Source organism: Eucalyptus grandis, chromosome 9, assembly GCF_016545825.1.
Source record: "Eucalyptus grandis isolate ANBG69807.140 chromosome 9, ASM1654582v1, whole genome shotgun sequence".
NCBI classification, from domain to species: Eukaryota; Viridiplantae; Streptophyta; class Magnoliopsida; order Myrtales; family Myrtaceae; genus Eucalyptus; species Eucalyptus grandis.
The window spans coordinates 23,549,762-23,572,275 of NC_052620.1; the positions used below are offsets into that span (position 1 = coordinate 23,549,762).

Here is a 22,514-nt window from a genome sequence, read left to right on the forward strand (position 1 = left end):
ATCATCATGGCATATCGGGAATTTCCATCATGTGCACCAATGAATATATCAAATAAGGAAACAAAATTTTCGGAAATTAGAATAGACAATTTTTACCTATCCCAAATATTGCTTCCAAATTTGGTCTTCGAACGGCGGCCGGTTCGTGATGACCAACTATGCTTCAGAGCAAGCCGGCAAGGCATCTCAGCTTGGGATGCTCGAGCTGGTAATTCACGGTGTGGTGCTCGGTTGACTGCAAAAATCAAAACAAGTGTGCGGCGAGGACCAACGCAATATAAAAGATTAAAGAATTAAACCCCAAACCCTCGGCGTTTCCCCTGCTGCCATGCACCCCTATAATTCTATTTTTTTAGCTAACCCCCTTCTCCCACCGAAAACCAAATTTCCACCGCCTCAGGCTACACAGAGGCCAATTCTTTCCCACGTGTTTGCCCTTTGGCTATAACTTTTCGGGAACTTCATGAGTGGCCGTGAATTCAAATATTCCATTGAGAATTCTCGTATTTTTCTTCTTTGATTTCAACCGGTAGCGTCGTGACTTGATGGACGCCGAAGTGTGAACACGAGTGAATTTCTTCACGGACGATATACTCGAGAATCATAGGGACATGGCCACCTGGTCATCGGCGCACAAGTCAGCTTGCAAAACAAAGAAATTCAACGGCACAATCCGAGTAGCGAGTTGTCGAGGCCGGGGTCATCGATGAGGGTAGCCACTGGTGGTCCGGCTCTTCTGGACGGCAGGTCTTCGCTGGTGCTCAGCCCGGAGAGATCACGGGGCAAAAGTCGGTGACGGATCGCAACGAGGCTTTTTTGCGGTGATGCTTCTCAGCGTGATGAAACAACTCCTGGTGGTGAGCTCAGGGTTGGGATTAAAATCTGTTGGAGCAATTCACTGGAGATTCCACAAACCAAGAGCTTTAAACGTGATGAGGGCAGCACATCGGGGAACTCGACACAACTCAGGCACGTCAAACCATGGTGTCGGCAACAGCTCAATAGGGTAGCACTCATTAAGAAGGCGTTGCGGATGAAGAACTGAGGCTGCACAACGCCAAAAAGACGGCTGGAACGGTATTTTGACTTCACTCTATCGCCACCTTCGTGAAAAAGGAGTCTTCCCCTCGGTATTGCCTCTCTCTCCGTGAGTTCTCTCTTTTTTTGCGGCCGTGTGTTCTCAATTCTCTGGCCTCCTAAACCCTACGTATGTTTTCTTATTTATAGGGCACGGATTAGGGTTTTTAAATTTTCCAAATCCATATCCACGATGATTTCTTTTCGAAAGGCAATATTTGTTTTTTTTCCAAACGTAATATTTGCTTTTGAATTGAAATCTCACAAAGATAAATCCTTAAAATATCTCCGGGGATACGGGCTTGGACCGATTTGCTTTCTTCGTGGGCTTAGGCTTACTCATCGACTTAAAGTTTCCGAACCATCAATTCGAATCCATCCGTCACTAGCCCAATGCAAATAAAAAATAAATGCACCTAAAACTATATGCTATGCAATTAACTATTTTTTCAGGAATAAAATTTACCCCTAATTTTTTAATGCAACTAATAATTAAAATGGTTACCAAAATTTAGGTGTCAACATATACTCTACAGATAGAAACATGATTACATAAAATATCTTATAATATATATTACGTATTAATACTCCCCCCGAATCCAAAGTAGGTGTCACAATTGAGAGATTGGATCTCAAAAGCGCATGTCACAGACTAGGTAGTCCCTTGGCGAGGATGTTGACCAGCCGATCTTAGCTAACACATAAATCACTAGAAGCAACCTGCTTTCAAACAAAGTGAAAATCCATCTCAATATGTTTGGTACAAGCATGAAACACGAGATTGAGAGCAAGATAGGTGGCAAAGATTAAAAGAACAAAAGTATTTAATTCTTAATCTTAACGTACAGTTGTTGAGATAATTTCCATTATATATAGATATTACAGATGTTACATTTCGTAAGGAAACAATATAAAAATGGAAAATAATAAATAAAGATATCATTATATTACAAGATTTGTCAATTCTTTTATTGTAGCATCTCCAAGAATCGGCTTGTGATTTTTTATTAGATTTTAATTGATATTTTCAGATTTTTCTTCCTTGATTGATAAACCAGTGCCTTCATTCCCTCTCAAATTGGGAATAGGGGAATCCCGAATTCCCAATTTGCGACATAAGTTTCCAAATGCATTTTTAGACAACGGATTTGTGAAGAGATCAATAATTTGATGCACAAACGGAATACACTTAGTCACAAGTGTTCCAAGAGCCACTTTTTCTCACACGTAATAAGAATCAAATTGAACACTTACTGCATACAATTAAAGGAGATATATATAATATCAATAGTGTGGAAAATAAAAAAGATTCGGAGAATCTGTTAGATATTTTTCAATTATTTTTAACAAAAAAGGATTCAATGATCCTGACATGATATTTTTGTCAAAATAATTGCACAGATAACATCAACGTCAAAGAATTTTCCTCCTCCATCTAAATCTAAACTTCCAATTAGACTATAAATATTTGCAGTGTCACCTCATCACATCGAACTAATCAACTTCAAACCAAGAATTTTTCGTGGATCCTAAAAGCATGAAGCAGCAACACCACTTCGTTCTCGTGCACGGCGTATGCCACGGTGCGTGGTGCTGGTTCCATGTCAAGCACCGGCTAGAGTCGGCCGGCCACCGCGTCACACCGCTGAACCTCGCCGGTGCAGGCACCAGCACGAAGTCCATCTACGATGTCCACTCATTCCGTGAGTACAACGAGCCGCTCTTGGAGTTCATGGCCTCGCTCGAGCCATCCGAGAAGGTGATCCTTGTGGGACACAGCTTGGGCGGCATGAGCTTGGCTCTCATCGCCGACAAGTTCCCCGAGAAGATCTCAGCCGCTGTTTTCCTGACAGCACTAATGCCGGACACCACGCACCAGCCGTCTCTTGTGTTAGAACAGGTGACTTAATCAAGTTTCTGGTTCATTTTAATTAAAGCTTTTTTTCGCCATAACAAGCTTCCATATATTCGCACTTACAATATTCAATGGAACTTTTTAAAATTGGAATTGATTGTCAGAAAAATTATTTTGTCAGTAATTGTCCATGTCATTAGAATGCATTTCAAAAACCAAAGGCATGAGGAATTTCTATTCTATTACATAGAGGAAAGAATACTCTTAATTTCTAGACAACCGCAGCATCTTTTTCTTTATAATTTTTGGTTTTCTTTTGCAAATTCCATATATATGTCCGACCACCAAACTAAATTAAAAATTACTCTAACATTTAACTTAGGACCTAATAATAGGAAATTTAAGGAGAATATCTTGTATCATCTCTAGATAATTTAATGGATTTGTGAGTTTTGAGAAACCAAATTCGGAATTATTTTTGTTCGTTGTCACAATTTTCAGTTTCGTTCGAGCATTCCAGAGCAAGAGTGGCTGGACACTCAATTCAAAACCTTTGGAAAGACAGAAAAGCTGTTGACTTCCTTCTTATTAGGGCCCGAATTCCTGGCGGCTCGGGTCTACCCGTTATCTCCCAAGGAGGTGTGCTTACTGCTTACTTTTCTTTTTCCTAATTTAAAAATAATCATTTCATGTGATTCGTACTTTTTCTTCTAGAATCCTATGTATGCTATAATGATCGGGTGATGAATATTTGTCTGACGTGGCCAGTTGGAGTATTTTTCCAATTCTTTTTCAATTCATGTGGCCTTCTAAAAAAAAAAAATCTACTAATTATTGTTTCTTTCTCAAATTTAGCAAATTTATTTTCCTACATGACATGAAATTAGTCTTTCAGATAGTTGGGCTGCTTGATGGTTAATAGAGCATCCATGACAAATGTAGAAACTGTCTCTAATGATAAATTTACTTGTTAAGGGTATAAATTGTGTATCTGCTATTGACTAAATTCTGATCCTATGTCCTTTCCACTTGACTGATCTATAGAATAGAAGTAAATACAAATTACCATCATAATAAACATGCATAGTTGATAGTTATGTAGCATGTTGATGTAGTGCCATTGATCTTTCAACTGTATTGATTCATTTTAATTTTCAAAATGTGATTTGTTATCATGAGTAGGATCTAGAGCTTGCTAAGATCATGATGAGGCCGGGGTCGCTCTTCATAGAAGACCTGGCTACGGCGGACAAGTTCACCGGCGAAGGGTACGGCTCGATCGTGCGGGTGTACGTCGTGTGCAAGCAGGACCTCGTGATCCCGGAGGAGTTCCAACGGCGGATGATGAAGAACGGCGGGGCCCAGCACGTGATGGAGATCGACGGTGCAGGTCACATGCCCATGTTCTCCGAGCCCCAGAAGCTGTGCGATTGCCTCCTCGAAGTGGCGGCCAAATATACCTGAAGTGCTGTTTCTTTTCCTTATCTGATGATTTGCATTGTTAGTCCTAAAACGGTGACGCCTCTGCAAGCTTTATGCAAGCAAATGTTGGTTGAATATGCTATTTGGCCTTTAATTAATAGCTTTAGATAAATCTGGGATAATTCTTCTAGACTTCATGTCTAGTATATGATTATGTTTTGTGATATTAAGATCACTTGTCAAGATGATTCTATTGGTTACTTCTAATTTGAGTAACTCTCTAATTCATGGATATTGGGTTAAGCTTCGCATGCATGACAACAAAAAATGTAAGAGGATCATTGAATTAATTTTGTGGATGGAGAAGTTATTTTGAAAGTAATTGATCCACTGGGCATCATGGCAAGTATTGAAGCTCAAAATGGGGACCGTGAACTTCGATGGAGCTTATTATACCAGGAAATTGAGGATGAAGGCATTCGGATTTTGCACTCTGTTTCTTTTAATTTTTAATGCTTTTTTAGATTTTTTTTCTTTTTTCCCTCTCGTCTTTCTCCTTCTCTAGCTAGTGACAACGGTCAGCGGGTGGGGGCCGACCAACAGGCGACGCTAGGCAACAACTGGCAACCGTGGCAATCGGGGACGACAATCAGCAAGTCTCCACCAACCAATTAAAAGAGGAAAGAAAAGAAAAGGAAAAAAATAATGACTTATTTTTGGAAATTGTTTCCTAGAAAAAAAAAACAACCTTTTTCTATTTTTTATTTTTATTCCAAATTTATTCCTGATCACTTTTCTATTTCGAGAAATAGAAAAATTAACGACGTTATTGAACAGATTTTTATTCTTTTTATATTTCAGAGAATAAAATAAATAAATAAATAAATAAATAAATAAATAAATAAATAAATAAATAAATGGGAATGTTACCGGGCCCTAAGTTGCCGAAACCCCTTATTAGTGCATGGTGGTTAGTATGTGTAGGTAACTACTATTGGGTTATCAGGTGATGATAAGGCAGGCGGTGGCCTTTAAGTGACAAGTGCATTAGATCCCTTGACAACCCATGGTAGGACTGCCCTTAAGGATCGATGCATATCTCCCAATTTAGGTAGTGGTCACATTGTTCTTGCCGCAGCAATGGGATGGCCCCAAGGTGGTGCCTCGTCTGGCGTTTCTTATTGGGTAACTTCCAATTACGTGCCGTAAGGTATTAGACAAAAAGCTAGCGCTGACAAAATTTGACGATATCTTGCAAACAATACGAGGCTAAGCACGAGTTATAGAGAAATAAATGCGAATATGATGAGACATGCTTAGCCACATTTGTTGACACAAAATGAAACAAAATAACCCGTTTTTGTCAAAACCTAATTATTTGACATATGGAATCAAAACTATCACAATGTTTTATACTAGCACAATTTGACATGATTTATAAACACGAACGTGACACTTGCAAAAAAGTCCATGAAGTAAATGATTAGGGATGGGTAAGCCACAATTCTCTAACCATTAGAAGGTCCTCCTACCCATCTCCCTATATGGTCTATGTAAAGCTTTATATTCTGTCCTCTAAATGGGAAGGCGCGTGATAATGCCCCGCACAGACCATATAATTGAAATGGGCGAGTGGGCAAGAGGAGCATTGATAGGTCCAAATGAAGCCTTATCCATACTAGTTTTTTTGTTTATAGATCTGTCAAACTCCAACTCTCAACTCACTTTTAGACATTTATCCAACCTCTTTATAGAGCGTGAGAATCGAATTCTATACTTGAAAAGCCCTTGCCATCTCAATTTCAAATGTCCCTTCCTCACACTAATTCATTGTGAAAAATGAAAATATTCATACGCGTGATACTACAAACCCCACCATATCCAAAGGCTGGTGTTTAGTGATCACTAGCTTTGACAAACTAAATATTAAGTGCAAGTTTAACTATATACCATAATATGCTAGGCTATTTGATCAGTAGTCTTATGGTGACTAGTATATTTGAACAGACACCGTAACACCAGTAGAATAGGAATAAAAGAATCCAACATACCTTCACTCTCTTATAAGGCAACAATCCTTATTAAATGATTATTACAAATATAATAATTTATCAATGAATTAACTAATAAGCCAACTGCAATTTATGATAGTGAATGGTACTTAAAATTTTGTAATATTTAGTATGTTACTAGTCGTCTTGTCGTGTAATTCACATAATTCCAATCTTTACGGTTCCGCATCCCACAATTTTGCATTTGCTATTTCCTCCAAAAGAAACTTGTCCACCATTAACTTGTATAAGTTTTATGAAACAACTTGAGTCTCCTGTTATATGTCTTGAGTAACCACTATCCAAGTACCATTTAACTTTTTTCTTGATAGTGACCTGCATTTAAAAAAGAAACTCAAGCTTTCTTTGATACCCATATTTTCTTGAGTCCAATGGAGTTAGTGTGATATATAGTCTTTGCCCAAACCTTCTTAACAGGTTTCCAAATCATAGGACATTCTTTCTCAAAATGTTTTGAGCTATTACACTTAGAACATTTAAGAGCACCATGGCCTACTGGTTTTACAAAAACTTTTTGGAAATGATTTTTGTAAGAGTCTTTTGTAAGTCTTTGTTTAATTCTTTCCTTTACCTTAGGAAAATCAATTAGAGGAATGATTTCAGCAGTCATTGCCAAACATGATTTATTAAAGTAAGGTTTTTGCGCTATAAGAATCTTTTCTAATTTCTCAAATCCTATAGAAAACCTTTTGGAAATACTTGAGATATCATTTTTCAAAAATGCATTTTCTTTTGAAAGATTGTCTGCATTTTCTTTCAAAGTAATAACACTTTTATCTAAAATTTCAACATTTTCTTTCAAAACAATCTCCTATTGCTTCAGTGCAAAATTTTCTCTTTTAAATTCAGAAATCCTCTTGAGAGAGGTTTTGAGACTAAGACACAATTCATCAATATATTTAGAGAATTTAGTAGAAATTTTTAAATTACTTACCTCGATTTCACTGTTTGAGTTTGAGTCTGTCTCAAAGTTTGAATCTAAATCTGATTGTGCCATTAGACAAATATTGACATAATCATCATCACTTTATTCACATTTGATATCACTCCAAGTTTCTACTTTAAGAGATTTTCGATATTTCTCAGCTTTTCCTTTCTTTCTCTTTAGCAGGGGACAGTTAGGTTTAATGTGTCCATTTTTCTTGTATTCAAAGCAGATTACATCCTTGTTGGATTCATCATCCTTAGCTGATTTATTTTGTAACTTTTGAGAACTTTGTTTCTTCGGATTGAATCTTCTTCCCTTTCTATTCAGTTTTCTGAACTTTCTTATCATGAGAGCAAGCTCTTCATTGTCCATATCATCTTCAGAATCTGTGACATCATAATCATCATTAGATTTTAATGCAATGGATTTTTTACCTTTGGGATCTTCATCTTTGTTGATTTACTTCCACTTCATAAGACTGAAGTGTGCCAACCAATTCGTCAACAGAGAGTAGCATGATTCTTTGTGTCTCCCTTATTGAGGTATTTATGTGATTTCAATATTTGGAAAGTCCACACAATAACTTGTTAACCTTCATGGATCCAGAGATTGGTTGTCCTTGATACTCAAGACCATTCACGATTTCTGTAAAATGACTAAACATGCTAGTGATAGATTCTCTAGATTTCATCTTGAATGCTTCATATTGACCGAGCAGAATATTGATTCTGGTTTCTTTTACTCGATCGGTCCATTCATAGGTGATGTGCAATCTATCCCAAACTTCTTTAGCTGTTTCACAAAAAGATATTCTATTATATTAAGTAGGAGATAATGCACAATATAAAGAATAAATTGCTTTTGCATCAAGAGCTTGTCTCTTGGATATCTCTTCTTGAGTCATTTCACTGGACTCAATAGCTTCTTTTCATCTTTCTGAGACTGTTGCAGCTTTAGTAATGATTCCTCTGTCTACCACATCCCATTCCAAAGGATCTTTTGATCTTAGGAATGCTTTCATCTTGTTTTTTCATATGCTGTATTCATTTCCATCAAAATAAAGCGGTCTAGTGTTGCTTTACCCTTCAACCAGACCTGGAGCCAACATACTAGTCATAGATCGTTAACTCTGAAGTAAAAACACTTCAACTTAAACGAGTACACAAGCTCTAATACCAATTGTGAAAGCTAGTATGAGCACCTAGAGGGGGTGAATAGATGCGAAAACAAATTTTGCAGAGTAAAGTATAAAATCTTGTTTTTAGACCAACTCTGATTAGCAATAGACTATGAAAAGGAAATTAGATTCTAATAATCAGATAGAGTTACGATCAAAGTAAAAAAGCTTAGGGAAGAGAAAAAGAACACGAGGTTTATAGTGGTTCGGCTTAATCCAAGCCCACGTCCACTCTTCCGCACTGACAACTCATCGGCTGGATTTTACTAAGAATCAAAATAGTTGTTACAGTATAGCTCTTCCTTGATTCCACAGTGTAGGAGTTTCAGATTTTGGAATTCTTCTATCGCGCACATACTTGAATAACTAGAACGTCTTCCTTATATACTCCTCCATGCCTTCATACCCGTTGGCACTTACCAAAGGAGCTCTTCCAATCTACCAATCGGACATAATCAATTAGGGAGATTTCGAGTTATTTAAGGAATATGACGATAGCCCACCAATCATGCTCGTCTATACAATCAGGATCTAGGTTTCCATAAGTAGAATCTTCCAAGTATGCTTTGTCAATCAACGGATCTAAATTACCCGAATTGAAATCAAAATGAATTATATATTCCAAGATGCTATATCTAGCCGAGAGATCTTCTTCAATCGATAGAATCAAATCCTTAACGAAATACTCAGTTCTGGATAAGTCTTATTCGACGGTCTAGAAACTGTCAAAGATGATAGACTTTAAATCTTGAGTTTGGCGGTCCGGTGATCTTCAGACTTTGATGAAAGAGTATGCAAGTCTTCAAACTATACTGATTGAAACATTTTGTCAACTTCAAAACACGCAAGGAATTTTTCTCCAACACTAGTAATTGTTGATTGCTAATGAAAACCTCCGTCCACTAGCAACAACATGAACCGGTTTAAATTTAAACTGTAAAAATGTGGGGGGAAAACACAAGAAAAATGTTTTAGTAAGCTGTGTTATTCTCCATTATCGTGTAATTCCTATCACACTTATGAATTATGACAGAGATAGAGATTAAACAGAGCTCAAGAATAGCGGAATCGAATGAACAAGCCATCAGCTTCATTCCAAAAGGAAACTTCACAGCTCATTAGCATTGAAAAACTCACCAAATCACCAACAATCTTGCCCAAAAAGATCTGTTCCTCGGAGTCGAGAGCGAATTCACCCGAATCTGCGCTCCCGGTAACTAATTTCATGTCCATGTCCTGTTAAGTGACAAAGACACCAATCATTCCCCAAACTATCAACTATCCAGACACACATAGTGGGGTAGAGAGAGAGAGAGAGAGAGAGAGAGAGAGAGAGAGAGAGAGACGACGCTATAAGAGGAAACATCAGTTTCTCGCAAAAACTAGAAACCGACAATCCGATCAGCACTCGCGCAACCTCGTCAACATCTCAACACGCACTGACAAAGCCGAACCGACCGTTTAACATCGAAAGACATGCCAGCACGAGACGCAAACGGGGAAGGTGAAACAAACGCACCGTGGAAAGAGCCATCAGCAGATTCTTCTCCTCTTCTCTACTTGCAAAAGCAACCTCGACTACCTGCACGCACAAATACCGAATTTTCGACATCGTAAGACCAATCAACGATGAGAGGATGAGGACGCCAGGCCGACGCATCAAAGTAGAAGATTTTCCGGTGAACGAATGACGAGACTCACAGCGCAGGGTCGAAGATGGAGGTCGATCAGACTGGAAACGCGGGAGAGCTAAGACCCGTCGCCGAACATTTGGCCGGCCGCGGCGACCAGGCGGGGGATGAAGAGACCCTCTTGAAGCTGGGAAGGCAAGGATAGCTAAACCCCCGACGTCTCTTGCGAAGGTTTAACTTGGCAAAGACCTTGAAACGCCGTTCCATCGGCTCCCCTTCTTCTTTTTCAAAGAAACATAGTTTCTTCCAACGCGCTCATCTCGGCTTATTCTCGGGTGCCCGATCGGGCATCCTCGGCCTTGGGGTTGTTCGCTCGACTAGGCGAGGAGGGGCTAAGGCCTAATGGGCTGACGTTCACCAGCTTGTTCTAGGCTTGCTCTTTGCTCGAAGATCGGTTCACAAGTTCTCTGCTTCATGGTCATGTCGTGAAATGTGGGTTTTTGGATAATGTCTGTGTTCAGACGTCTATTCTTGGCATGTACTCTAGTTTCGGGGATCTGGAATCTGCAGGGAATGTCTTTCGGTGTATAGTTGATAAAGATGATGTCATGTGGAATTCGATGATTTTTGGGAGTTTGAAGAACCATAGAATCGGGGACGCTCTCCGCATATTCAGCGAGATGCTTGCATCTGGTGTTTCTGCAACTCAGTTCACGTATTCAATTGTCCTGAATGCTTGCGCAAAGTTAGAACATCATGCCTATGTTGGATCATTGATGGCCAAGCAATCGTCTCTGGCACCACCTTTGATCTGCCTATGGAGAATGCCCTGCTTGACATGTATCTTAACTACGATGACATAGGTACTGCAAAAAGTATTTTTGATGGAGTGCAGAATCCAGACATTGTTTCTTGGAACTCATTGATTTCTGGGTATATAGAAAATGGTCATGGAGAAGTTTGTTGGAAAAATCTTCTTGAAGTCTTTTGAAGTTGACAAAACGTTTCCATCAATCTAGTCTGAAGGCTTGCAGACTCTGCTCTTTAAAGTCTGAAGACCTCCGGACAGCCAGACTCAAGACTCAAAGTCTATCCTCATTGATAGTCTCTAATCCGTTGAAGAGAGGTTATCCAGAACTGGATGTTTCGTTAAGGATTTAACCTTATCAATTGGAGAAGATCTCGTGGCTGGAATAGACATAACGGAATCCTTTGATTGATCGAGATTGACTCGATAATTGAAGATCCGGTGATTGCCTAAATATTATTGGAAGGTTCTACTTATGGAAACCGAGATCCTGATTGTATGGGCGAACATGATTGATGGGCTATCAACACGTTCCTTTAATAGCTCGAACAATCTTCCTAATTGATTCCGTCCAACCGATAGATTGGAGGAATTCCTTTGGTAAGTGCCAACGGGTATGATGGCACAAAGGAGTATATAAGGAAGACGGTCTTAGTTGTTCAAGGTGTGCGCGATAGAAGAATTCCAAAGTCGAAGCTTCTTGTTGTTTAGACAATTACTCGAGCAAATACTTGTATACAAAAGAGAGTTTATATTTGTGAGAAATCTTGAGGAAGTGTGGTAGAACATCTACACTTTGTGGAATCAAGGCAAAGCTGTGCTGTAACTTCTCTTTTGTTCATAGTGGAATCCAGCCAATAGGCTGTCGGTGAAGAAGAGTGGACGTAGGCTTGATATAAGCCGAACCACTATAAACCGCGTGTTCAATTTTCTCTTCTCTCGTCTTACTTTGATTATCGTTTGTCTCAATTCCATCAATTGTCTAGTATTGTGCAATTACGAAGAAAAATCTTTTATATACCTATTCACCCCCCTTTAGGTACTCATACTAGCAATATCAATTGGTATCAGAGCCTGTGTACTCACTTTGTTTGAAGTGTTTTACTTCAGATTTAAAGATCCATGGCTAGTATGTTGGCTCCAGGGCTGGTAGAAGGGCAAAGCAACACCAGACCACCTTATTTTGATGGAAAGGATTACAACATCTGGAAGAACAAGATGAAAGCTTTCCTACGATCAAAGGATCCTCTGGAATGGGACGTTGTAGAAAAAGGAATTACTCCTACCGTTGCATCAGTCTCTGAAAGAGGGAAAGAAACTGTTGAGACCAGCGGAATGACTCAGGAAGAGATACTCAAGAGACAAGCACTCGATGCAAAAGCAATTTACTCCTTATATTGTGCTTTGTCACCAACGAATATAATAGAATATCTTCTTGTGTTACAGCAAAATAAGTTTGGGACAGATTGCATATCACCTATGAAGGAACAGATCGAGTGAAGGAAACAAGAATCAACATTCTTCTCGGTCAATACGAAGCCTTCAGAATGAAACCAGGAGAATCTATAACTGACATGTTTAGTCGCTTTATAGATATCGTGAATGGTCTTGAAAATCAAGGTCAACAAATTTCTGATCCCATGAAGGTAAACAAGCTACTGCGTGGACTCTCCAAGGATTGGAATCACATAAAGACTTCGATAAGAGAGACGTAAAGAATTATGCCACTATCTCGTCGACGAGCGATTGGAACTCTTCGGTCTTATGAAGTGGAACGGATCAATGAAGATGAAGATCCAAAAGGTAAGAAATCCATTGCATTAAAATCAAATGATGATTATGATGATACAGATTCGAAGATGATATGGATGATGAGGAGCTTGCTCTCATGATAAGAAGATTCGAAAACCGAATAGAAAAGGAAGAAGGTTCAACTCAAAGAAACAAAGCTTTCAAAGACAAATGACCAAGTCTATTGATGATGAGGAACCAAACAAAGATGTAGTCTCGCTTTGAATGTAAGAAAATGGGACACATCGACCCAACTGTCCTCTTCTAAGGAAGAAGAAAGGAAAATCTGAAAGATATCGAAAAGCTCTCAAAGCTGAAACCGGAGTGATACGAGTGTGAAGAAAGTGATAATGAATATGCCAATCTATGTCGATGGCACAATCGACTCGGACACTGGATCGATCGACTCGAAAGTGAATTTGAGGCAAGTAATTTTAAAATTCCTGTCAAAGTTTCTAAATACATTGATGAACTGTGTTTTAGTCTTAAGACTTCTCTCAAAAGATTTTCCGAACTGAAAAAAGAAAACTCAGCTCTAAAACAAAAGGAAAATGTTTTAGTAGAAAGAGTTAAAAGTCTAGACTTGATTTGTTTCCACTCTTAAAGAAAATGAAGATAATCTTTTAAAAGAAAATGCTCTTTTAAAAACTAACTTATCAAATATTTCAAAGAAATTTTCAATAGGGTCTGAAAAACTTGAAAAAATTCTTTCGGCTCAAAGACCTTACTTCAATAAGTCCGGTCTAGGTATGACAGCGAAACAATTCCCTTGATTGATTTTCCTAAAGTAAAAGAAAGAATTAAGAAAAGACTCTCGAGAGAGGCTTACAAAAATCATTTCAAGAAAGTTTTTGTAAAATCGTAGGTAGAAATGCTCTCAAATGTTCAAAGTGCAACAGTCCGGATCACTTTGAAAAGAGTGTCCTATGGTTTGGAAACCTGTTAAGAAAATATTGGCTAATACCGCTTATGTTACTAACACCAAAGGACCCAAGAAAGTTTGGGTACCAAAGAAAGCTTGAGACTTTATTTTAAACGCAAGTCACCGTCAAGAAAAAGGTAAAGTGGTATCTTGACAGCGGATGCTCAAGACACATGACAGGAGACTCAAATTGTTTTATAAATCTTGCTCAAGCAAATGGTGGAAAAGTTTCATTTGGAGGAAATAGCAAAGGAAGTATTGTGGGATTTGGAACTGTGAAAATTGGAAATCTCACAATAACTAATGTTTCCTTAGTGGAAGGACTCAATTACAATCTTCTCAAAGCATTAGTCAATTGTGTGATACTGGTTTCAAGATCTTCTTTCAAGAAGGAATATGTTCTGGAATCAGTAAAGACTCGACTCAGTTTTCATGGGTCGAAGATATGGAAACATCTATCTTCTGGATGTAAAACCAAATGAATCGCAATGTCTTATCTCAATTCAAGACGAAGCAAGCTTATGGCACAGAAAGCTTGGTCATGTCAACATGAAGCAATTAGCCAAAATCTCATCAAAGCAGCTTGTTTGAGGACTACCCAACTAACTTATCAAAAGACTGATCCATGCACTCCATGTATTCTGGGAAAGCAGGTAAGAAATTCATTTAAGCCAATAAATCATGTCTCTACTAATCATGTACTGCAGTTGCTGCATATGGATCTCTTCGGACCAACCAGAACACAGAGTATTGGAGGTAAGAAATATTGCCTAGTAATTGTGGACGATTACTCCCGTTTTACTTGGGTATATTTCTTGCAAGTAAGTCTGAAACCTTCTCGTATTTTGAAAAATTTGCTAAAAAGGTTCAAAATGAAAAATGATGTGTTATCTCTAGTATAAGAACAAATCATGGAGGTGAATTTGAAAATCAAGATTTTACAAAATTTTGTGATGAATCTGGCTTTAAGCATGTGTTCTCCTCTTCATATACTCCTCAACAAAATAGAGTTGTGGAAAGAAAGAACAGATCTCTTCAAGAAATGGCTAGAACTCTTTTAATTGAAAGTAAGATTCCTTCACGATTTTGGGCTGAAGTCTGTTTCAACAGCTTGCTATATCATCAATAGAGTCTTCTTAAGACCTATTCTAGAGAAAACCCCTTATGAGTTATTCAAAGATAAGAAGCCTATTGTTTCATACTTTCATGTATTCGGTTGCAAATGTTTTATATTGAAAAATGCAAAAGATCGAGTTGGTAAGTTTGAAGAAAGATTAGATGAAGGTATCTTCCTTGGATATTCTACATCAAGCAAAGCCTTCAGAGTCTATAACAAGAAGAGCCAGTTTGTGGAGGAGTCAATGAATGTCAGATTTCAAGACTCAACGCAAGATGAATCAAGTCGACTCATCAAGAAGAGTCGAACTGCTCCCACCTTCCAAAGCTTACAACTCAAGAAGCATCTCAGACTCTAGAAAACCAGCATCAGGTTGTTCGTGAAGATCCAAACAAAGAGAGAAATCATCAACCAGACAAATCAACAAGTAATTGGAAGCATAAGTCCAGTCATCCCAAAGATCTTATAATCGGCGAAATTAATGAAGGAATTCGCACCAGATCCAAAAGGCGAGAAGAGTCTAGTCTTTGTGGCTCGTTTATGAAATTGAACAAAGAGCATAGAAGAAGCTTTATCTTATGAAAGCTGGATTGAAGCTATGCAAGAAGAGCTCAGACAGTTCAACATTAATGATGTCTGGGAATTGACATCCAAACCAAAAGGTAAAACTGTTATTGGAGCTAAATGGGTGTTCAGAAATAAGATGAATGAGAAAGGAAAAGTCGTATGAAACAAAGCAAGACTTGTGGCCAAGGGATATACGCAAGAAGAAGGAATAGACTATGATGAGACTTACGCACCAATAGCAAGGTTAGAGGCTATTCGACTATTACTTGCGTTTGCTTGTTATAAGAATTTTAGGTTATTCCAAATGGACGTCAAAAGCGCATTCCTAAATGGATTTATCCATGAGGAAGTTTATGTGGAACAACCACCGGGGTTTGAAGACCCAAAGAAACCGAGCTCGTCTTTAGCGAAAAAGGCTTTGTATGGTTTAAAGCAAGCACCTCGAGCTTGGTACGACAGATTAAGTAAGTTCTTAATACAAAATGGTTTTGTCAAAGGTAAAGTAGATACGACTTTATTTATCAAAAAGGAAAACAAAAGTTTCTTACTTGTTCAAATATATGTGGATGACATTATTTTCGGATCCTCTAATGAAAATCTGTGTAAGAAATTTTCTAAATCTATGCAAGAAATTTTCTAAATCTATGCAGGATGAGTTTGAAATGAGTATGATGGGAGAGTTAACATTCTTTCTTGGTCTTCAAGTAAAACAATTGAAGGAATGAACTTTTATTTATCAAGAAAAATATGTTAATGATCTTGTCAAAAGGTTTGGACTGGAAAAGTGCAAAAAGACCGACATACCAATGTCAAGTTCTTTGAAGATAGACAAAGATGAAGAAGGGAAGAAAGTTGATCAAAAGCTATACAGGAGCATCATCGGTTCACTTCTTTATCTTACGCTTCTAGACCGACATTTTGTTGAGTGTTTGCATCGTGCTAGGTTTCAATCAAATCCTAGAGAATCCCATCTCGGTCTGCGAAACGTATCATTAAATACGTTGCTTCATCATCAAGCATCGGTCTTTGGTATCCTAAGAAATGAGACTTTAATCTTCGGGGATATTCGAGCGCAGATCTGGCCGGTTGCAAAGTTGATAGAAAGAGCACTTCGGGAACTTGCCGTTGCTTGGAAGCGGGGACGGTGTCTTGGTTTTCAAGGAAACAAAGCACCGTGTCTCTTTCAACAACGAAGCGAGTATGTAGCCCTTGGAAGTTGCTGCTCGCAAATTCTATGGATAAAACAACAGCTAAGAGACTTAGAAATTGAAGACTCATGCACAAAGATTAATTGCGATAACACCAGCGCTATCAACCTCACCAAAAATCCAATTCTCCACTCAAGAGCAAAGCATATAGAGATTCGACATCACTTTATTAGAGACCATGTTCAAAATGGAGATGTTTCAATTCAATTTGTTGACTCAAAGAACCAACTAGCGGATATATTCACAAAGCCTTTGGAGAAATATCAATTTGAATCTATCCGTTCCAGACTCAACATTTTGAGGTATGAAGATATCAAAGTCTAAAGACTTTCAGACTCAGACTTACAAGACTTTATCTAAAAGATAGTCTTGGTACGACCGTCAGACTGTAAGTCTTTCTCTCCTTAATCTCATCTTGAAAAGGTACGATCGTCAGATTGTGTTTAAATTGTTGCTATATTTAATTGACGCAATTATTGCATCGTTTCATTTTCAAAAAGGAAGTTATTTTTTAAATGACTATTTTTGCGGAAAAAGACAGTTATTTTGAAAATGCATTTTTTATTTCCTTTGTGACGGTTCGTTTATCTCTCCTTTTAACCGATCGTGCACTGTCGATTCCTCTTCACTTTACTCTCAAAAACCCTAGAAAGCATCGATCCTCCATTCATGTTTGTCTTCTTTGTTTAATCTTCAAAAAGTTGTCATTTTTCTTGGGAAAGTCAAGCAAGGAATCTTCCAAAACCGAGAAAGATGTCATCTTCAAGAAAGTCGTCGAGAATCGCAAGCGGGGGACCACGGCGAATGAGTGAGGGGCCTACGCACTTTGATCTTGCGAAGAAGAAGTGTCTCCAGAACAGCAACCGAGCCCACAACATTCTCAGCAGCGTCATTCTCCTCCATCTAGTCCTCAAGGCGTTGATCATCAGCAACAGGAAGAAATCATCGAGGATGCAGACCCTGTAAGAGTTCAAAAGCCCGCTTATATTTACCAGCTATATCATGCCTTAAAATGAATTTGTACTCCTTTGAACTATATTGATGATTTTCTTAAAGACAAAGAACATGGGAACGAATATATCTTTCGCGAAAAATGGAAAGTTTGGGAATTGCTCGTAAAGGGGTGGCGAGGAAACTCTTGCGAATATCCCAAGTGATCCTCGTGACTGGGGGCCGAATCCTGTAGATGGGAATGATGATGACAAATTATACAGTCAATTTCAACCGAAAATGGGTGTTGCGGTTGAAAATCAAGGAAAAATGGGAGATTTGTTCAGATCGAAGGAACAAAAGGATCTGTACTCGAAATTGCTGAAGCGTGGGGTAATAAACCCTAGGAGTGTGGATTTTGATTTTCTGGATCTTTGTGAATATGAACTTGAGGGAAAAGTTCAGTTATCTTCAACTTGAAAAGTTCCGCTCGACACTACTGAGGCCTATCTTGAATTAACCGCATATTTCTATTCAAATCTTAGCTTTTGGATGCAAATAGATTCTCTTTCAGCGTTAAAGACCAGGACTATGTTGTGAATATGAATATGCTGGCAGATGTGTTAGGAGTTGAAAGAGGAAGATATCAACCAATCAAAGTTTCCATTACTCGGGCCACACTGGAACTGGTGAAGGACAGGAGAACAAATGAAAAGATCACCTACTTAAGGATGAGTGCATTCAACATCTTGCTTCACAAGATTGTGATTAATTGCCTCCAACCGAAATCAACTTCCAAGACTGATGTTTCAAGTTCAGAGGCCAAGCTGATGTATGCCATCCTCTTTGGGAAAAGGTTTTCTCTCCCTCATACTGTTATGTTTCACATGTATAGAGCAATGATGAAGGACAGAGGTCAACTCCATTATCCAAGCCTTGTTACGAAGTTATTCAGACATCTGAATATTCAGCCTCCGCAAATCTTTTGTGTTCGACCATGCGATCATATGGTGGTAGGACTGAAAATGGTGACCAAAATGCGTCTAAAGGAACTAAGCAAGGAGTTGGAGAAATTCAAGGAGAAAACTCCTACCAAACATCATCAAATCTCTTCTACAGCTAAAAGAAAAGGGAAGGAGCCCATGGTTGCTCCATCCAAGAGAAGAAGAGCTCTCCTCGTTGAGGATGAAGATGATGAGGAAGACATCACCATCTCTCGCGATGGCTTTGAAGAATTTAAGTCGTCTGTTCCACGTAAAAGAATCGGAACAAATGACGAAAGAAGCAGAGGAGAAGGAAGAAGAAGAAAGAGAAGCTGAAAAAGAAGCAGAGGAGGAAAGACTGAAGAAGAAAGAAGAGAAGAAGGAGAACCGATGAACACTCTTCTCCACCGTAGGCATGAAAACGGGGAGATCGGGAGAAATGAGTGAAGTCTTCATATCCCGATGCAAGTGAAGGAGTCGATCGCTCACCGGCACCCAAAGGATGTTTATGCCTCTCAATTTCCAGAGGAAGGTCATGAAGTATCATCGCCAAACTGCGAGATTATGCTGATCTACCATCGTCTGCATTTACTCCATCAGATAGAGCTGAAGCAAGTACTCAGACTGATAATACAACAAATTTTTGCAGAATCATGGATATTCTCTTGGAGATGCGAAGTCAAATTTATGCCTTGGGATGCGAGGTTCAAAGCTTAAAGAATGAAGGTCAAGCTTCTTCATTTTCATTGAATGATAAGATGCAAGCCCTCTCTGTTCAGAATCAGGCCAATGCCAAGAGTGAGGAGATTGCACAGCTGAAGGAAGACTTTAAAAGGCTGGAAGGCATCGTTCAGTCTATGGATAATTTCCAGCTTGTCCGCGTTCCCAAGCAATCTTGATTTCATCTCAACCTTTTTTTAATGCTGACAAAAAGGGGGAGAGATGCAAGATTTGATCAAACTTTCAATTGTTAAACTTTTAACTGTTTGTTGGATTGTTTTGTTGTTTGAACTCTGTTTGACTTTGTTTTGTGTCTGGATGAAAACTGAACTAGACTTGAACTTGATTGCTTTTATTAAACTAGTATTGATATCTTATGGATGGCTTTATCATATACTAGACTAACCTATTTTATGTGGTTACAGATTCTAGTGTTATTCATTTAGCCATTTATCTCTATAAGATATGCATATGTGTTTGAGAAATGTTTTGCAGGTCAAAGTTATCCAAATCTGCAGGAAAGTTTTGTCACCATAAAAAAGGGAGAGATTGTTGGAGAAATCTTCTTGAAGTCTTTTGAAGTTGACAAAACGTTTCCATCAGTCTAGTCCGAAGGCTTGCAAACTCTGCTCTTTAAAGTCTGAAGACCTCCGGACAGCCAGACTCAAGACTCAAAGTCTATCCTCATTGATAGTCTCTAATCCGTTGAAGAAAGGTTATCCAGAACTAGATGTTTCGTTAAGGATTTAACCTTATCAACTGGAGAAGATCTCGTGGCTGGAATAGACATAACGGAGTCCTTTGATTGATCGAGATTGACTCGATAATTGAAGATCCGGTGATTGCCTAAATATTATTGGAAGGTTCTACTTATGGAAACCGAGATCCTAATTGTATGGGCGAACAGGATTGATGGGCTATCAAAACGTTCATTTAATAGCTCGAACAATCTTCCTAATTGATTCCGTCCAACGGGTAGATTGGAGGAATTCCTTTGGTAAGTGCCAACGGGTATGATGGCACAAAGGAATATATAAGGAAGACGGTCTTAGTTGTTCAAGGTGTGCGCGATAAAAGAATTCAAAAGTCTGAAGCTTCTTGTTGTTTAGACAATTACTCTGAGCAAATACTTGTATACAAAAGAGAGTCTATATTTGTGAGAAATCTTGAGGAGGTGTGCTAGAACATCTACACTGTGAAATCAAGGCAAAGCTGTGCTGTAACTTCTCTTTTGTTCATAATGGAATCCAGCCAATAGGCTGTCAGTGAAGAAGAGTGGACGTAGGCTTGATATAAGCCGAACCACTATAAACCGCGTGTTCAATTTTCTCTTCTCTCAGTCTTACTTTGATTATCGTTTGTCTCAATTCCATCAACTGTCTAGTATTGTGCAATTACTGAAGAAAGATCTTTTATATACCTATTCACCCCCCTCTAGGTACTCATACTAGCAATATCAAAGTTGCCATAGAGATCTTTATACAGTTAATGAGACTTTCATTTCCTAAACCGAATGAATAAACTATTGCAGCTGCCATTTTTGCAACAGGAACATTCTTAGTCAATGACTGTGGGAAGGCTCTTCATGGTCAAGTCATTAAAGCGGGATTTGAAAGTAGCTTCTATGTCAGAACTATGCTGATTTCCGTGTACTTTACAAATGGAGAAAATGGGTATGCTCATAATGTTTTCCACTCATTACCAGTAAAGGATGTGGTTATCTGGACAGAGATGATTGTAGCTCATTCTAAATTTGGAAGATTCAGAGACTGCAATGAAATATTTTTATGAAATGTACAAGGAAGGCCATAAGACTGATAGTTTTTCTTTAAGTGGAGCTTTGAGCGCATGTGCTGATCTTACAGTTCTCAAACAAGGAGAGATGATACACTCCTTGGCGGTAAAACAGGATATGATGTCGACATGGCTGTCTACGGCAGTCTAGTTGACATGTATGCTAAAATTGGAAACCTTCAAGCCGCTAAGTTAATATTTTTTTATTTTTCTGACCCTGATTTGAAATGCTATAACTCTATGCTTGGAGGATATGGCTACCATGGGTTGGCAAAGAAGGCACTGGAACTTTTTGATGAAATTCTTGTGGCCGGTCTACTTCCAAATCAAGTGACCTTCTTATAAATAGTCTGCTTGCAACCATAGTTGCTTGGTGAATGAAGGGAAGAACTTATGGAATTGCATGAGAAGCTTTAACCTTAGGCCAGGCCCTAAGCATTACTCATGCATGGTCAGTTTGCTAAGCCAAGCAGGATTATTGGAAGAGGCAGAGGAAATGATTAACAAAGCACCATTCTATGATGACCATTTTGAATTGTGGAGAACCTTGCTTAGCTCGTCTATAAATTATCAGAATTTGCGCATGGGAATTCGTGCTACTGAGCACGTTCTAAGTTTGGATGTGGAAGACACTACAACTCACATCTTGCTCTTTAATCTTTACGCTGCTGCAGGGAAGTGGGATGTTGTTGCAGAAACAAGATGAAAGATAAAAGGGCTCATGATGGATAATGATCTAGGCCTAAGTTGGATTGAATCCTAGGATACAATTAATGTCTTCTCGTCTGGTGATAAGTTACATCCTACCATAAGCAAAATCCAGTCTGACTTAGCAGCCTAATTGGAAACATGAAAAGATCGGAAGTTGATAAGTTTAATTCAATAATATGTGGTATCTAGAATGAGGAGTCCAGATTTAATAGTTCTTTTCCAATGAAACTTGGTCATCAGCACCAAAACAGGAGATGGTGATCTCTTCACATATCAGTGCAAGCATAGGCAACCTCCGATGGAATGAGACACTACAAAGAGAGTAGATAGTTGCTTTAGAAGGAGACTAGATAGCTGCTCCCATGGCAGAGCCGATAGATTCTTTGCCTATTCTAGTTTACTCTCCATCCTCAAATTCTTCTCCGTATGAGCTTGGCTTACCTATTGCTCGCAGAAAAGGTATACACTCCATAGTTAACACTGAGCCAATCTATACTTCTCTGAGTTATAGTCATGTTCTATCACAGAAGCATTGCCTCATGTTGGCTGGGAAGCGTGATGTGAATCATTGCGAAAAGATTATTCTATAAAGGCCCAAAGGGTGTTAATTGCGAATCTCGACCTCCAATCAAATCTATGATTGGCAACCTCGGTATGAACCTATGATTGGCAACCTCGGTATGAATGTGACCTGTTGACGAATGCTTGTCAACCAACCAATGTTATAGACACCACAAGTGAAAGAATTTGCTATCTCGCTCGATAAGTCAAATCATTTGTTACAAGGGAACCTTGATAAGG

General features: G+C 38.7%; 2 protein-coding genes across 2 annotated transcripts; both read left to right on the plus strand.

Moving 5' to 3' along the window:
* Positions 1-2,555: 2,555 nt before the first annotated feature.
* LOC104418622 (salicylic acid-binding protein 2) lies at positions 2,556-4,646 on the plus strand. Its single transcript, XM_010030008.3, has 3 exons — positions 2,556-2,977; positions 3,434-3,571; positions 4,115-4,646. Exons 1-3 carry the CDS (start codon positions 2,615-2,617, stop codon positions 4,394-4,396), a joined length of 783 nt encoding a protein of 260 aa, XP_010028310.1. The 5' UTR covers positions 2,556-2,614; the 3' UTR covers positions 4,397-4,646.
* A 5,601-nt stretch (positions 4,647-10,247) lies between these two features.
* LOC120288464 (pentatricopeptide repeat-containing protein At3g50420-like) lies at positions 10,248-21,708 on the plus strand. The gene is made up of 5 exons (XM_039302451.1): positions 10,248-10,357; positions 10,710-11,002; positions 20,740-20,881; positions 21,074-21,160; positions 21,369-21,708. Exons 1-5 carry the CDS (start codon positions 10,248-10,250, stop codon positions 21,706-21,708), a joined length of 972 nt encoding a protein of 323 aa, XP_039158385.1.
* The last annotated feature ends 806 nt before the right edge of the window (positions 21,709-22,514 follow it).